The sequence below is a fragment of the Macrotis lagotis genome, chromosome 8, assembly GCF_037893015.1.
Source record: "Macrotis lagotis isolate mMagLag1 chromosome 8, bilby.v1.9.chrom.fasta, whole genome shotgun sequence".
Classification (NCBI taxonomy): Eukaryota; Metazoa; Chordata; class Mammalia; order Peramelemorphia; family Peramelidae; genus Macrotis; species Macrotis lagotis.
This window is the reverse complement of record NC_133665.1, coordinates 70372365-70391401: the sequence shown is the minus strand read 5'-3', so window position 1 is coordinate 70391401 and position 19037 is coordinate 70372365. Positions and strand designations below refer to the sequence as shown.

The 19037-nt window shown below is 36.1% G+C and overlaps 1 protein-coding gene across 10 annotated transcripts in view; it reads right to left on the bottom strand.

The window, feature by feature from the left end:
- KDM4C (lysine demethylase 4C) overlaps positions 1-19037 on the bottom strand; it is a 502779-nt gene that overhangs the window by 421640 nt on the left and 62102 nt on the right. For 9 of the 10 annotated variants that reach the window (XR_012470847.1, XM_074197494.1, XM_074197496.1 and 6 more), the window contains one exon: positions 9867-10027. Coding sequence is in view for 9 of the 10 variants with exons in the window: in XM_074197492.1 (XP_074053593.1) it covers positions 9867-10027 (161 nt within the window). In the remaining variant the exon portion in view is untranslated. Of the gene's footprint in view, positions 1-9866; positions 10028-13308; positions 15563-19037 lie in introns of those variants that run through there. The other variant, XM_074197495.1, reaches the window with a different exon arrangement.

The following is a 19037-nucleotide window of genomic DNA, read 5'->3' as shown; positions in this document are numbered from 1 at the left end:
TATCCTCTCCAAAAAGCACCAGCTGCAAGGCAAGATGAATACCAAAAGATTTAATGTCAACAGATTAGAACATTTCAAGTTTCTTCAAGAACAGCTCATTGGAGAGAGAGAGAGCTGGGGCAACACATAGTGTCAACAGTGAAGCAGAAAGATTGTGGACAGCTTTCAGAGATTTAATGTTCAATTCCACATCTGGGCCAGAAAACTCACAAACATCAAGACTGGATTGATGTAAATGATGAGGAAATTCAGAAGTTGCTAAACAAAACAATTTGCTACCAAAATACTTCATCTATCTCTTAGAAGGCAGCATTTAACTCCTTCAAAAGTAAAAACATCAATCAAAGAACAGACAGATAAAATTCTGTTTTACGCTGACAGTAATGATTCTAATTACTTTTATGATGTCCTGAAGGTTATTTAAGAGCCACAGATCCATGGTTTATCTCAGCTACTCAATGTAGATGGAGTTACACTGATAAGGACATGGTCCTGGAGAAACATCTTCATAGTAACCTCAACAGATAGTTATCAAACAAAACTGAAGTCACTGAATATATATGTATGTTCAAGATGAAGTCAGTGCCTCTCTACTAAAACTTCCAATTGAAGAAGAGGATATCTCTCAAGTGGTAAAACACCTGGTGCTGAGTCTATTCCAGATGAGATTTACTAGGCAGGGAGTTCATACAAAAGCTGCCTTATATGGCATGAGAAGGCTATCCAATAGGAGTACAAGGTTGCCCCCCATTATCCATCCCTATAAAGATAAAGGAAATAGATTGTCTTCTGTTGATCACAGGAGGTCCTTCATTAAATCACTGCTAGCAAAATCTTGCCAGAGTTCTCCTCACAGATCAATCACTCTCCTAGAAAAAGAGCCAGAATAGCTTCAGAATGAGCCATGGAGGGCATAAAAATCTCTTAAATGCAAAAAAAGGCAGAAATAATAAATGTATGCTTCTCAGACCATGATGTAATAAAAAATTACATGTAATAAAGGGACACAGAAAGAGAAATTAAAAACTAATTGGAAAGTAAACTTAAACAATGAGTGGATCAAGCAACAACAAAAAAAAATCACAGAAATAGTCAATAATTATATCCAAGGAAATGATAATGATGAGACATCATAGCAAAATTTATAGGATGCAGTCAAGGCAGTTGAGGGGGAAAATATATCTCTAAATGCAAATGAATAAAATAGAAAAAGAGATTAATGAATTGAGTATACAACTTAAAAAGTTAGAACAAATTAAAGATCCCTGATTAAAAGACAAATGAGAAATTCTGAAAATCAAATGAGAGATTAATGAAATTAAATGCAAGAAAATCATTGATCTAATAAATAAAACTAAGGGTTGGTTTTATGAAAAAGCCAATTATAAAAAACTCAATAAAATAGATAAACCTTTGGCGAATCTGATCTAAAAAAAGAAAGAAGACAACCAAATTACCAGAATCAAAAATGAAAAGGGTGAACTAACCACCGAGGAGAAAATTAAAGAGATAATTCAGAGCTACTCCCAACTGAATGCCAATAAATTTGATAACCTGAATGAAACAGATGAGTATTACAATACAAACTGTCCAGATTAATAGAAGAGGAAATAACATACTTAAATAATCCCATTTCAGAAAAAAAAATTAAAGGAACCATCAATAAGCTCCCTAAGAAAAAAAAAGGTGCACATGAATTTACAAGTGAATTCCACCAAACATTTAAGGAACAATTAATTCCTATTCTATGTTAACTATTTTTAAAAATAGGAGAAGAAGGAGCTGTACCAAATTCTGTTTATGTCCTCAACATGGTACTGATAACTAACCCAGGAAAAACAAAAACAGACAAAGAAAATTATATATCAAGCTCCCTAATGAAAAGAGATGCAAAAATCTTAAATAAAATTTTACTAATGAGATTACAGCAAGTTATGACTAGGATTATAAACCATGATCAGGTAGGATTTATACCAGGTGGGCGGGGATGGTTCAATATTCGAAAAACACTCAACATAATTGAACATATCAATAGCAAAAACCAACAGAAATCATATGATTATCTCAATAGATGCAGAAAAAGCCTTTGATAAAATAAAACATTCATGCCTATTAAAAACACTAGAAAAGTTTAGGAATACATGGAGTTTTCCTTAAAATAACAAGTGGGTATCAATCTAAAACTATCAACAAATTATTATATGTAATGGGGATAAACTCAAAGCATTTCCAATAATATCAGGGGCACAACAAGAATGTCCATTATCATGATTACTATTCAATAGTTTTAGAAAAGTCAGCTCTAGCAAAAAAAGAAAAAGAAATTGAAGGAATAAGAATTGGCAATGAGGAAGCATAGCTTTAACTCTTTGCAGATGATACATATAATGGTATATTTAGAAAACTTAAGTAAGTCACATCTAAAAACACGCCTTGAAACAATTAACAAATTCAGCAAAGAAGCAGGATAAAATAAACCCACATAAATCATCAGCATTTCTAAATAAGAACAACAAAGCCCAAGACCAAGAGATAGAAAGAGAAATTCCATTTAAAGTAACTGTAGGGCGCAGCTAGGTGGCACAGTGGATACAGCACCGGCCTTGGAGTCAGGAGTACCTGGGTTCAAATCCGGTCTCAAACACTTAATAATTACCTAGCTGTGTTGCCTTGGGCAAGCCACTTAACCCTGTTTGCCTTGCAAAAAAATAAAAAAATAAAAAAAAAAAGCCACAAATGGTCAAACTCTACTGAAACATGCAATGAATTACAGGATCTGATGCTGAGTGAAGGAAGCAGAACCAAGAGAACATTGTACAACATTAATAACCACAACAATGTGAGATGATCAGTCTTGATGGAGGCAGCTCCTCTCAGATGTTCAGGGAGCTGGACCATCCTACTAGACTGGCTATGGACAATGTCATCCCCATCCAGAGGAAGAAAAAAAAAAAAAGGAACACCATGTTCACGTTTTTTAAAAATATCTCTTTATGTATTTCTTTCCCTTAATCCTAATTCCTCATACCAAAAATGGCTAACCTGTAAACATGCTTAAAACAAATGTGTTAAGGGGCAGCTAGGTGGTGTAGTGGATAAAGCACCAGCCTTGAAGTCAGGAGTACCTGGGTTCAAATCCCGTCTCAGACACTTAATAATTACCTAGCTGTGTGGTCTTAGGCAAGCCACTTAACCCCGTTTGCCTTGCAAAAAAAAAAATGTGTTAAGTACAATATTAATCTGACTGAGGGGAGGGTTGAAGAAAATTTTGGAACGTAAATATGCGTAGTCATATGGATGAATGTTAAAAACTTTCATAACATGCATTTGGAAAAGTAAAAAAATCAATTAAAAAAACATTTTCTCATATTAAAAAATAGGGCCATAGGAAAAAAATTGTTTATTGCTCCACAGCTCCCACAAACTGAACAAATCTGTACACAGCATTCATTGATCTGAATAAGGTCTTTGCCACTGTCAATAGTAAGGAAAACTGTGGAAAATTATGGCAAAATTTGGTTGCCTACAAAAGTTCATCTACACAAGCTTTATGACAGCATGTTTGACCAGGTTCTAGATAGTGGATGATGCTCTTGTGCTTGCTTTCTCAGTCACCATTATAGTGAAACAAGGCTCTTTGCTTGCATCCAGGTTTTTTAGAAAACTGCTTTTAACAATAATGTCAAAAATTACTTTCGGGGGGGGTGAGGGGACGGAAATTAAGATTGGGGGGAAAAACTGTAAAACTCAAAATAAATAAAATCTTTAATTTAAAAAAAAAACAATAAGGAGAGTACCATCTGTATCCAGATAAGGAACTGTGGAGTTTGAACAAAGTACAAGGACTATTCCCTTTAATTCGGAAAAAAAAAAAAAAAAACAGATGTCTTATGGTTTGATCTGGTTACCTCTGAGAATTCTGTTCTCTTAAAAGATATGATTTCTCTCTCATCACACCCAATTTGGATTGCGGTACAACATGGAAACAGAGTAAAGACTGACGGAGTGCTATCTGTGGGGTGGGGGTGGGGGGGAGGGAAGCAAGATTGGGGGAAAACTGTAAAACTCAAATAATATCTTTAATAAAAATTAAAAAAAAACAATAATGTCAAGACACCTTCAATTGAGGATAAGCATGGCATCAAGGTCAGCTACCGAACTGATGGCAAATTATTTAACTTGAAAAGGCTATAAGGCAATATAAAGTAGAAGGAGACTTGGTGCACAATTTTTCATTTGCAAATGGTTGTAATGCACTCTGAACTTGAGATGCAAAACAATATGGATCAATTCTCTGCTGCTTGTGCTAATTTTGGTCTAACAAATATCACCAAGAAAACAAAGGGGTTCCACTATCCAGCACCACATCATTCAGGCATGGAATCATTTCTTTTTCTTTTTTTGCAAGGCAATGAGGTTAAGTGACTTGCCCAAGGTCACACTGCTACATAATTGTCAAGTATCTGAGGCCAGATTTGAACTGTCCCCCTAGTTGCCCCCATGGAATCATTTCTTACAACAAATGGAGAAGTTTCTAAAACTGTGGACAAGTTCACTCATCTTGACAGGACACTTTCAAGAAGGTACACATTAATAATGATGCTGACACATGCATCATCAGAGTTTGCTCGGTATTTGGAATGCTCCAAAGGCAAATATAGGAGAGAAGAGTGTATTAGGCGCCTACCAAAGTACAAGTCTACAGAGCTGTTGTATTGACCTCAGTGTTATATGTCTCTGAAACCAGAATATATCAGTGGCATGCCAAGAAAACTCAACTGCTTCCATTTGAATTTTCTTAGGAAGATTCTAAAGACCACCTGGCAGAAGAAGACACCAGGCTGAGTTACCAAGCATTCAAACTCTACTGCAAAGAGCACAGTTCTGATAGGCTAGCCATACTTTTAGAATGACAAACATGTTTACCTACTTTACAGCTTCTCAGAGAAGTCAAGCACTCACATAGAGGCCACAAGAAGTAATACAAGGACATTCTCAAGGTCTAACTGTGGAATCAATTGTGTGACATGGGAGATACTGGCATCCCCACAGCAAAGATGAGCAGGAGTTGGACCAACTGAGAAATCACCACTCCAAATGTTCGTGGGGACTATTTGTCCCCTATCTGTGGTAGAGCATTCCAAGCTCTTACTGGTCTTATCAACCACAGTCAGATCCAGTGTACCTTGACTCCAATATAATAATGTCATTTTGGTCCCTCTCAAGAACAAAAGACAACAACCAACTCTTTTTTTTTTTTAAGCATAGCTACTTTAACAGGAAAAAGAGTAGGACCTGGACCTGTGATTTCACTAACAGAGGGGACTCCCAGAGAAGAAGGTTTCCTCCACCAAGGTAGCACCTCCACTGCAATTTATAATCCTGGAGTTGTCAAAAGCACTTGGAAGTTTGGTGACTTGACAAAGGTCATGTAGTCAATACACAAAAGGAGAGATCTGAATTCAGGTCTTCTTAAATCCGGGGTCACCTTTCAATCCACATCGCCATGCTGTCTCCCATAACATTTATAAAAGGGAAGACCTAGGGGGCAGCTAGATGGCACAGTGGATAAAGCACAGACCCTGGAGTCAGGAGAACCTGAGGTTCAAATCAGGTCACAGACATCTGATATTTACTTAGCTGGGCAAGTCATTTCACTCCATTGTCTTTCAAAAAGAACCAAAAACAAAATAAAAGGTAAACCTAAGTCCATAGACATCCATGGGGTATGGATGGATTTCAGAGTTATTTTCATTAACTTCTAACTGAACGTTAACATATCTTTGGATTATATAAGCAACAAACATTACTCTGAAAAGAGAATTCAAAGTCATCAAACTGCCAAAATGGTTCAAGATACTAAAGATTAAGAACATTGTGACATAGAGCCTTATCAATCTTTAAGTCAAGAGTTCAAAGGTTTTTTTTTTCTTTTCATTCTAACTTCTGTAAAAGGTTTGGCCTAATCCAGTCTACAATAAAAATAACTGTCTAGACTATTCTCAGGATATCTGAAAATACCCAAGAGTATCCAAAATGAATATCCTGCTAACCTACCCCACAATGTCACATAGTATTTATCTTACTTGAGTTTCTTTGAACTAGGTCATCAGCAGTGGATAGAGCACTGGCCCTGGAGTCTGGAGTACCTGAGTTCAAGTCTGGTCTCAGACACTTAATAATTACCTAGCTCTGTGGCCTTGGGCAAGCCACTTAACCCCATCTGCCTTGCAAAAAAACCTTTAAAAAAAGAAAAAAAGAACTAGGTCATCAAAGACTTCTTCTTAGACAACAGATGAGAACATTAAGTTTCTGGTTGTCAAAAGTCAAGAATGATCATTTATTTATTAAAGCATCTAGGTCTTAACCAATTAGAGCTTCAATGACACTTAAAGAGCAGGGAGCCTTATTAATATGAAATGATACCTAAAAATGAACTCATAATTGAATTACTACTAAAAACCTCCTTCAACCTTCACATGTACAATGATACCTATAATAGGCTAGTGAAGGAAAAATTTGTTCCAGACCCAGAGGAGCAAGTCCTTCATTTAACTACCAAGTGGGTTTTAGAAAATATCTATGTTCAATCTGATATAAAATTATTGCGCTATAAAGATAACAGGATGATTTAAAAAAAATCTAGAAAGACAAATCAATTAAAGCAAAGTGAAATGAACAGAACAATGAAATACTGTCCACAGTAACAGCAATATTGTACTTTGAACAACTGTGAAAAACTTGACTTTTCTGATTAAGACAATGACCCAAGACAACTGCAAAGGATCCATGATAAAAAATGCTATCTATCTGCAATGAAAGAAATGATGAATTCTGAGCGCAGACTGAAGCATATTTTCAAATTATGTTACTTGATTTTTATTGTTTTGGGTTTTTTGCAACATGGCTAGTATGGAAATATATTTTACATGACTTGATATGTATAATTAATATAATATTGCTTGGATTTTTTTAGATTTTTTCTTTTAGATTTTTCAAGGCAATGGGGTTAAGTGGCTTGCCCAAGGCCACATGGCTAGGTAATTATTAAGTGTCTAAGGTCGGATTTGAAGCCAGGTACTCCTGACTCCAAGGCCGGTGCTCTGTTCACTGCGCCACCTAGCCACCCTATTGCTTGCTTTTCAATGGAGAGGGAGGGAGAAAATTTGGAACTCAGAATTTTTTGTAAAAATAAAATGCTAAAAATAAAGGAAGGGGCAGTTAGGTGGCACAGTGGATAGAGCACAGGCACTAAAGTCAGGAGGACCTGAGTTCAAAACCAGACTCAGACATTTAATAATAATTACCTAGCTGTGTGACCACAGGCAAGTCACTCTTCACCCTATTGCCCTAAATAAATAAATGAATAAAGTTTTTTTTTTAATTTTAAAAATGGGGGCAGCTAGGTGGCACAGTGGATAGAGTACCAGCCCTGGAATCAGGAGTACCTGAGTTCAAATCAGGCCTCAGGCACTTAATAATTACCTGGCTGAGTGGCCTTGGGTAAAGCCACTTAACCCCATTTGCCTTGCAAAAACCTAAAATAAAAAAAATAAAAATAAAAAAATGAAGGGAAAAAGTTATTTGTGCTCAGTGTACTTAGCTGTCTTTCACCCAAGATCTAGTCCACTGCAACTCTAATGTTTCTAATTCTAAACTAATAACCCAAATAAGAATACACATTAGAACTGTTAGGTATTTTTCTTTTAGTAGTATGAATATAATACCTAACTACTGATTTACCAGGCACTTGCTGGGGAATAGGGAAGAACAGTCTAAACCTAGGAATTGGTTCCACAAACCAAGGTCACCTAATTGGATCCCTTGCCTTACAGTTATGCATAGGACCCAAGAGAGGTGAAATGATTTATCTGTGGTCATACCAAGACAGTCTCAGAAATATCTGCCCACTAGTAAGAAACAGCAGTAAAAGATAACAAGAATTTAAAGTATTAAAGAATTAACATAGAAGTCCATTTGAAAAATAATATAAATGGACTGACTGAAGTCAAAATCAATAGCAAAACACAAAATGGTAAAAAAGTAATTGAGAAGACAGAGCCTGTAAAACCTTTTGCTAAAGCACTTTCTCAAAGGCAAATATAAGATTTCCAAATCATTGGAATTAGAAATAGAGTTACTTATTCTCATCAGTAATAGTGGAACTATCACATTTGAACTCTAACAATGCAGCATCTAATGGACAACTTGAAGAAGTTATAAAATGAAAAGAAGGAAGAGGTTGTTGAATCTCTTTCAAAAAGTAGATTTTGAGGGCGGCTAGGTGGCGCAGTGGATACAGCACCGGCCCTGGAGTCAGGAGTACCTGGGTTCAAATCCGGTCTCAGACACTTAATAATTACCTAGCTGTGTGGCCTTGGGCAAGCCACTTAATCCCATTTGCCTTGCAAAAAAAAAAAAACCTAAAAAAAATTTTAAAAAACAAAAAGTAGATTTTTTTCCTGTAAAGAAGAAACCTGTGCTGAAGGCAACAAAAGCCTTACTTAAGGGGTCAATATGCAAAGAAGAAAAATTCCAAAGAACCAAAAAAGACCATAAAATTTTTTAATTCCAACCAAAATAATAAATAGATGCACATATACACACATATATGGGTATATAGATATGTGTATATGCATGTGTGTAGAGACATATAGGTATGTATGTATATATATATATGCATGTGTATGTTACATACTGTATTATGTATATCATATTATTTATATTTTATATTACATTCACATGCATTATACATAAACATACTTACACACACACACACACACACACACACCCCTCAGCAACTACTGACCAATTTGTCCAATTTCCCAGTGCAATGAAAATATATGCATGTACCAATGGTATGGCTTTAAAGAATGTACAACTAAGAAAAAGGCCAAATTTCAGATACTATTTTCTACAATAGAACACATCTTTATATTTATGCAAATAATATATGCGTATTATATATTGCATATATTTATGCAGATAACATGCATATGCAAATAAAAGTCATTTCTGTGTTTAATCTTTACTTTTTTTTTTTAGCTAGGTAATTATTAAGTGTCTGAGACCGGATTTGAACCCAGGTACTCCTGACTCCAGGGCCGGTGCTTTATCCACTGCGCCACCTAGCCGCCCCATCTTTACTGATTTTAAGAAAGTATTTGATTAAAATAATTCATCTACCAAAGAGGTTTGCCAGTGTTCCATGTTCCATGACCTGCTTATGATCTAAATTGAAACATTTCCTGATGATAATGATTTTTCTCTCTCTACAAATGCAATGAACTGTCACCTCAGTAATGATATTCATAGAAATGCAGACAGTTAATAATTTCCTAGCTGTGTGACCTTGGGCAAGTCAATTAACCCCAATGCCTTAAACAAATAAAAAAAATTTTTTAAGAAATTTTAAATTAAAAAGAAATTAAATAAAAGACATTATATAAAAGACAGGAACAGTTGTAAAACAAGTGGGCTGGCCATATTATAAGTGTGAGAGATAACATTTGGACAACCAATGATGTACTAGAGATACTGGAAAAACAACAGACAGCCCTTGAGCACAATGATACATCTAAAAATGAACAAAACTCATAAAGGATAAGAAGACATCTGTAGAAGGCTGTGACCTCCACCAGAGTAAGCAATCATCAGTCCAAACTGATAAATTCACCAAACGAGCCAATTTATAAACAGATAAGGAATAATATTTTGATATTCTAAAGAATTCATGATATTATCCAAAAAAAAGAACATATAAAAACTTTCTTTTCAGATGTAATACAAAGTAAAATGACTAAAACTTGGAAGATATGCAAAGAATTATTTGTAATTTAAAGTAACAGCTCTGAAGGTTTTCTTACCTTAGCAAGTCCTGCTCTATGTGCTCCTTTAGACTCCATATATGCTAAATATTTGTTGAACTCTCTAAATTCATTCATCGAAGGTCTGAAAGTCATGATCTTACAATTCAGATTTGGGGGACTATCCACCTCTGCTGCTTCCATGTTGACTAAGTTTTGTCCTGTAAATGAATAAATGTCATCAGTATTCAATCATTTTGAATCTATTAATATACTATTTGTTCAAAGTAGTATAGTAAAGGTTATTTTCCTAACCAGATCAAAATCTTTCCATGGTATAGCACAACATTTTTGGTTTTCAGTCATTTTTCAGTCTGATTCAACTCCTCATTGGACCCTCATGGGATTTTCTCGATAAAGATTTCCTTTCTCTATATGCCATTTCCTTTCTATATATATGATTTCCTATTCCAATGGCACAGTCCAATATAGTTCAACTCCCCATTTACCCTAGGATCAAAATAATTAATGTAGAAAATTTCATGCTCATAAATATGCTTTTATCACCCTATGTTCATCTTCTCTCTGCCTAACTAAATCTTAGCCATCCAATAAGGCCCAGCTAAATAATATCTTTAACTGATCATCTTCACCCCAAAAATGTTTCTTCTCTCTGTGACTTACAAAACTGTAGATCTTGTAGAGGTATGCTGGAATTGAAGTCAAAAAAGCCTGTACTCAAATCCTGAATCAAGACTCCTTTGTGATTGTGAGACAAAGTCACTGACCTCTGAGTCTCTTTCCTTATATATAAAATAGGAGAATAATATTATCTGCAGTATTTCCCTGATAAGATTACCATAATGATCAAAGGAAATAATAAAGTATTCTGAAAACTTTAAAAAACTATCAGTGTCCCAAAAGTAAAAGAGCAATTTTTTCCTAATGAAGTTTTAAGCTGGACAAAGTCTTTGAGGACACCTGTATGAATATACGTTATTCAAAAAAAAAATACCACATTCTTATTTAATGCTTATTAGTGCTGTGATACCAAGCAAGTTCCATAAGCTTTTTCAACCTCAGTTTTCTCATCTTCAAAATGGAAATAATCCTAAATGTCTCATTTTACAAAGATGTTTTAAGGAACATACAAAAAGTACTACCGTCATGCATTAACATGAGTTCGGAGGCAACTCCGAGTTTCTGCTGCAATTCCAATGTTATAAGAGTATATATACTTTCTGAGAAACACCCTATCTAATTACTAAAAGACTCTTCACAAATATCCAGGCAAAATTAAAGTGATTTCTTTTATGACAACCCATATTTGAAAGAAAAATACAAAATACTCTCAGTCCTGGGAAGTCCTGTAACTTCTGCAGCCACAATAGTCAAGTGATAAAATGTGACAGATGGTGGGCATTTACATGGCTTTTTGACAATAAGTATTAATGTAACAGCTGGAACTCTAAATGTTGAGGTCTTGTCTAATAACCTATTAAGACATGTAACAAGAAGAACTGGATCATATTAATCTTGATATGCTTACTCTAAATGAACCTAGAAAACAAAGGAAATCACAGCCACAGGGCTGGAAGGCTTACACATTCTCTTTGGAAAGGCATGTCAAGAATGAAAGGGGTAAGAAATGTCATTTCATGGATCATGTGGTCAACTTTTATTACTCTCTGCTCATCACAACTCTGTGCAAAAGAAAACTACATTTAAAATAAGATCAACTAAAACCTATTAAGAAGAGGAACAGAATTTCTACAAAGCACTCAAAATAACCATTCAAATTATATTACTAAGATTTATATGAACTGATGCTGAGCAACATGAGCAGAACCAGAAGAACAATGTACACCCTAACAGAAACATGGGGGTGATGATGATCAACCTTGATGGACTTGCTCATTCCATCAGTGCAACAACCAGGGACAATTTTGGGCTATCTGCAATGGAGAATACCATCTGTATCCAGAGAAAGAACTGTGGAGTTTGAACAAAGTCCGAAAACTATTACCTTCAATTCTAGGGGAAAAAAAAAAAAACTTATCTTATGTAATCTTGCTATCTCTTATACTTTATTTTTCTTCCTTAAGGATATGATTTCTTTCTCATCATATTGAACTGAGATCAATGTATGCCATGGAAACAATATAAAGACTAACAGAATGCCTTCTGGGGGGGGGGGGGAGGGAGGCAAGAATGGGGGAGAATTGAAAAACTCAAAATAAAATCTTTATAAAAAATAAAGTGTTCATCAGAAAAAAAAATGTATTACTAACTTTGCTATTCAGTGACTTCAAAATAAGGTAAGAAAATATTGTTCAGGAGAAAGGAATAAGAAAAGCCAAAGACATGTTAAGATCACATATAAGATTTATGAATATTTAAATATGAATATTTTCTTAAAGAAAAGAATCTCAGGACAACTATGTGAAGCACCGGCCACCAAGAGCAACAGCCCTAGAGTTAGGACAAGCTGAGTTCAAATCTGGCCTCAGACACTAAATAATTACCAAGCTGTGTGACCTTGGGCAAGTCACTTAACCCCTGCAAATTTTGCAATTGCCTTGCAAAAACCAAAAGAAAGAGGGAGGGAGGGAGGGAGGGAGGGAGGGAGGAAGGAAGGAAGGAATGAATCAGAAAACACCAGGCCTTGGCAAGTATCAAATAACATAATAAGTAAAACTGACAGAAAAGACCTATTACTAATGAGGGATTCATTCCTGAATGAGCTGTGCACAATGAGGACACTGAGCAAAGATCAAAAAGCTAAAAGTATAAAAATGATTATAAGATAAGGGATAAAATTAAAACAACTCTAACCCAATTATTTAAGTAAACTATTAAAGGTAAAATATTGGAAATGGGCAGAAGAAAAGAGTAATACAGATTGTAACTAATTTTATAGAGGTTATACTGACATACATATCAAATGACATAATAAAAGTCCAAAAAAAAAAACACTAAACAACTACAAGACTTGGCAAATACTCAACCTACTTGCCAAGTGGAAAGAAATGGCAAGTTTAGGGCAACATCCATTTAGAAATATAAACTCAACTGTAAAACTTTACAAAGAAAAGGCAATACAATGCACAGCACTAACAGCTTAACATAGTTATGAAAAAAAAAACAGTTTAAAACACTGTAAGGCATATTCAAATGGAAGGTGAAATCTCATCTATTTTGACATTGTTTTCAACAACTTAGTAACCCATCCCAGCCTGCCCATACTACATGATTCTTGGCCAGAGGCTTCTTGTAGTGCACCACAGTTATCTACCAAAGGTAGCCTGCTGGAAACCTTTCTAGTTATCTCCCAACATCGGAAAGATATCCATGAGCACTCAAGCTGTCCACCTGTCATCCCTTCCTCTGTTCACAGATGCAGTCCATCTTTTTCTACCATACATTTCATGATGAAATCTTTTATTCCTGGTCTTCTTCAAAGTTCCCCATTTGTTATATGTTGCAGCCTGTTCACACCCACCATGCACCTCTCCATTGCCCTTTGTGTGACATTCACTTCCAGTTCTTCAGAGACTGTTGTGTTCCAAATCTTGAAGTAATACAACACCACCAGTAGAATATAAAAGTATATAACGATGAAACTAAAGGGAAGACAACAAAGAGATGAAAGACGGTAAAGATCTACAAAGATTTTCACAACCAACACTTTTCACCATCAACAACAGTGAAAGTATCACATATTGACACTAACATTACAGTCCCAAAACGTACTTTTAGAGGAAGTGGAAATGGCACTGAAGAAAGAAAAGATGAGAAAATGAGCCAGACTGAACCAATTATATACAAAGGAAGTCCATTCTGTAAGAAACACCACTAGAAAGATAGTGAGGTATCAATATTCAAATGTCTAAAAAGGGGAAGTTTAAAATATGGGGGGGGGCAAAAAGATTCTTATAATTACCCAAAAAAGGACAACCAAGAGAACATCAGTAACTTGCAAGCTACTACACCTAATATTTCACATGTATAAAATTTTTACAAGAAAAAAACGTACACATTCATCGAGAACATCTTTAATAAGGGGCTTTATAACCAAACAGGCAGATTATCTCAAGTGATATTTCATAGAGGACCACAACTTCACCATTACCCTAAATGACTGAAATAGAAAGAAACAAGATTCCATTGTACTTAGTATAAAAAGTAAACATACTTAATTTGGTACAGCAAAACATAACCTTGAGACTCTGCTACTACAAGATGTCTCCCATTCAATGTATCAAAATTATACAAAAATCATAGAAAAAAAAATCCAACAGTAAACTTTGGCCAACAATCCTTTATTAGTATGACAAAAGGCAGAAAAGAGGGAAACGTATGCATGCCAAAGGTGGTCACCACTATCACCAAAGAGATCTAGCACTAAGTCAAAAAATAATTCTCCAGATGGTGATGCCTTCAAAAGATTCCTGTTGGCCCAATAATATTGTGCTAATTTATATAAGGCCTGCTAATAATGCAAAATCTATAATAGATAATTATAATTCCTCAATTCAAATGGTATCAAGTAGATACTAAGATTGACTAGTCCCTAAACTATGATAGGCAATAGATTATATGAGCTATGAAATGCATGTGTGTAACCAGAATTGGAGAGAAGAAAAATGGGGTAGAGGAAAAAGTCTTTGAGAAACTGCAGTTATTATACAGACAAGGGTCTACTTCTTAATATCAACATTTATCTGCAACATTTGTATAAATATAGTCTACAAAAAAACTGAAGTAAACAATCAGTCAAAGGGCAACAGTGAGACACATAGTGGGTCTGAGAAGGTGGGAACACATTACAAATAAGAAATTACAAAAAGAAAAGAAGTTGGGTCATCAAAAAAAGGCAAGATTGAAAAAGTGAGCTGCGTATGTGGCAAACGCAAAGACTGGGTAGTTCACTGGAATCCTGGTATATCCAGAGAAAGAATGTCCCTAGCCCAATTTGGATGGACAACTGTGGGAGACTTTCCCAAGAGTCGAATAAGATGAGGCACCATAAAAGGATACCAGATGCATCACTGGAAAGAAAAGTGCATTGAAGAAATCATAAATCTCTGAAGTATTGTAGATTATAAGAATCAATTGGACTATAACCACAATGGAGCATTTGGGAATATCAAATATCCAACTTTAAGCTTGTTATCCAATTCTATCCCCTAATTCAAGTTCTCCAATACTTAAAAGTCCCCATCTTTCTTTAACATTACTTACTGACATTCTCTCAGTTCTGCTCCTATCTCCTTGATTATATTCTTTCTGAGATGCCCATGTTATCTGTTGTTCCTTTTTCCTGCTTTTTTGTGGAGTCTTCTCACAGGTTTTGTCCTTGACCCTCTCGATCATTCTAGCTTCACTCTACATTATTTCCATGTTATGCTCCAGTCAAAATGGTCTGCTTCTTGTTTTCCCATAAACAACACTTCATTCTCTTTGCGTGGCACACTCTCCATCAGGAATACATTTTCTCCTAACCTCTTGTCTTGGAATTCCCTATTTTCTTTGAGACTCAGCACAGATGTAATACCTTTCCTGATTCCCATTCCTTCAAAGGGTCTTTTCCTCCCAAAAAATACCTAATTGTTTTCCGTGTGTGTGTGTGTGTGTGTATTCAACTTGTCTCCCCTGATACAATACGATAATCTACAGAAAAACCTTTCATTTCTGACTTTGTTTGTTTTCCAAGGCAATGGGGTTAAGTGGCTTGCCCAAGGCCACACAGCTAGGTAATTATTAAGTGTCTGAGGCTGGATTTGAGCTCAGGTACTCCTGACTCCAGGGCCGGTGCTCTATCCACTATGCCACCTAGCCACCCAGCCACCCCTATTTCTGACTTTGAATCTAGCAGAGTACCCAGCCCATAGGAGGCCTTTAATCAATGCTTACTGGTCAAGTAATTTCCCTTCCCTTCCTTGTCAATTTACTTCATGCTGAAAACTTCAATTATCACTTGAATATAGATAGCTCCATAATACTGGCCCTAGTTTCTTATCTGAACAATCTCCCATCTGAGAGTGGCCCAGATAATGCTCCATTTTCCATCAGCAATTCTGCTTGGTTTAGATGCCAGGGAACATCAAATCTTCCTCCAGGATAAATTGTTCACCTGAAATATCATCACTTTGAAAATTAACTCAGATTCTGATACTCAATACTTAGGTCTCAACTCCTTAAGTTACAACTTCCCTATGACTGGAGAGCTAGAGGATAAACTCCCAAAGTCTTCCCTTACACAGGCCTCAGAACTCTCAGAAGTTTCCAGGTAACTCCACTTTCTATCAACAGCTCTGTTTGGTTTTAATTCCACAGAACATCATGTTCCTGTGCCCCCCTTGGCTTTTCTTCAACCTCTCCCATTATACCTAACACATTTTAGCTTCCTTTTGTGTGCTATCTTCCCCCAATTAAACAGAGAGATCCTATCTTTTTTCTATTTAAATCTCAAGGCCTAACACAGTACCTAACAAATAATAGGTGTTTTAAAAATATTTACTGTATTTAATTGAACTAAATTATACTACAGGATAAATCCAGTTCCATGTCCCAACATCTCAAGCTCCCAATGTCCAAAATGGAGGTTATTACCTACAGCTTATAATTTCACTAGTCCTCTCAGTAACAATACCACCATGAATTTATCCTAGATTCTATGTTCAAAACTTAGATGCTGGGGAGGCTAGGTGGTGCAGTGGATAGAGCACCGGCCCTGCAGTCAGGAGTACCTGGGTTCAAATCCGGTCTCAGACACTTAATAATTACCTAGCTGTATGACCATGGGCAAGCCACTTAACCCCACTGCCTTGCAAAAACTAAAAAGAACTTAGATGTTAATTTGGACTCTTCCTTCTCTCCAATATGATGTCAATTACCAAATTCTATTGCTATATCTCCTGCAAAATTTCTTACATCTTTATTCTTTTCTTATTTGACACCACTCTAATAAAGAGTATGGGTCCTTATTATCACCTCATAAGAGGACCCATTTCCTACTGCAGCTCTACCTACTTCTCTTCCTATCTATCATCTTTCATATACTGTGTAAACTTGGTCCCCTTTATTCCTCCGTCAAAAATCTTCGATGGCTCCCTACTGCTTACCAAATAAAGTTGGTCTCCTTGGTCTGAAATACAAAAAAATTTTTCTATATATATATATAAAATAAGCCCATATAATGTATCTTCATTTATAAACAGATTACAAACAAAATCCAGGCAGAAAAGCAGAAAAGAGATTCTATTCAAAATAAGGAGAGAATATATAAAATGCTTAGGAGTCTACTATTCAATATATAAATAATACTAATCAAACTACAAAATTCTTTACAAAAGGCAAATATAAATAATTGGAGAAATAAATTATCAATGAAGAAGCCAAGTTCATAAAATAAAAATGACAATTCTAAGTATATCAATATATCTATTCTGTACCATCCTAAATTACAAAAAGATATTAAAAAGGAGACAAAATTAACAAAATTCGACTAGAATTGAATACATTCCTGTTTTTAGTCCTCAAGCAAAAGGTTTTTTAACATTTTCAAATAAAGATTTTTAAATTTTTTTAAAGAGAATATTAAATTCATCTTAAAGAAAATTTTAAAGTATAAGAAAATTCACTTTTAGCTTATAAGTCATACAAAAATTCACAGTAGATCAAGCTTGGCCCCAGGGTGTAGTTTGCACACCCCTAGAGCTAGAGAAACAAAACCTTAAGAATCTCAAGGGAAATGATGAAGAGGGTGAGAAAGAGTAGAGCCTATATCTCAAATCCTTCAATAAGCAGCGATTCTCAAAATTATTTAATAATGGTTAAAAAATAGAAAGATCAAAAAATGGAAACTATTGGGTATACAACAAACAGATGGAAAGGACAATATCAATGTTCAAAAAATGCAAAAATCTAATATCTTTAATAAAAATTTTAAAAAATGCAAAAATCTCAGAAGTGAAGAGTAAGATCTCATTACTAAATACTGCTCAAAAAATGAGAAAAGAGAGGGGCAGAGCCAACTGCAGAAGACCTTCTCTTAGCTGCTCTGGAGCAAAACTTATAAATCAAGGACTAACTACATTTTCGAGAGACAGCACCCACAGAGGGATCCAGCGAGGCAATTCTCCAACGCAAGGGGTAACCTGGAAAAGAGCGGAAAGGCTAGGCTCCACGGAGTCAGAGGGGTGGCCCACCAGAGTGAAGGAACTTCAGCCTCCCGGAGGCAGCCCTAGGGCACTGGGAGCAGTGCCTCAAGGAGCACCAGGCACAACTTGGGGAAACAAGGGGGAACCTCTGCCAGAGCTAGCACATGAAGCCCAGCCCTCAGGGCACACAGCCAGCAACATGGCCAAGGCAGTCAAGATCCAGGGACCAGGACAGAGCTGAGAAGCAAGAGCCCCCAGGACATGAGCCCATTGAACCTGGGGAGGGGAGTGAAGAGACAGACTATGGAGCTCTGTCCTCTGCCCCTGGAACAGGACTCTGGGGCTCTGACCACATTCAGATCCTGATCACAGTCTAGGCCCCCCCATAGAACAGCAGGGAGCCCCCCACCTCAGCCCCGTGGCAGAGGGCGGCGCTTATGGTCATTCACAGACCAGGAGGGAGGACAGAGCCTCACACACTGAGACCCTTGTGGGAGTGTCCCAAAAGCTCAGGAAGCACCCCAAAACAGGCGCAGGCTGGGAAAATGAGCAAGCAGAGAAACAAAAGGAAGACCACTGAGAAATACTTTGCCTATGACCTCAAAAAGGATCAAAACACTAAAACTGAAGGTGAGGAGGTACAAGCTCCTGCATCTAAAGACTCCAAGAAAAACAGAAATTGGACTCAGGCCATAACAGAGCTCAAAAAAGACTTTAAAAATCAAGTGACGGAGTTGTAAGAAAAACTGGGAAAAGAAAGGAGAGAGATGCAGGAAAAACATGAAAATGAAGTCAGCAGCTTAGTCAAGGAAATCCAAAAAAATGCTGAAGAAAATAGCATGCTAAAAACCAGCTGAGGTCAAATGGATAAAACAGTTCAAAAAGTTATTGAGGAGAAGAATGCTTTAAAAAGCAAAATTGGCCAGATGGAAAAAGAGACAGGAAAACCCTCTGAGGAGAACAAATCCTTCAGACAAAGAATAGAATTCAGGGAGATTGATGAATTTAACAGAAATCAGGAATCAATACTTCAAAACCAAAAAAATGAAAAATTGGAAGAAAATGT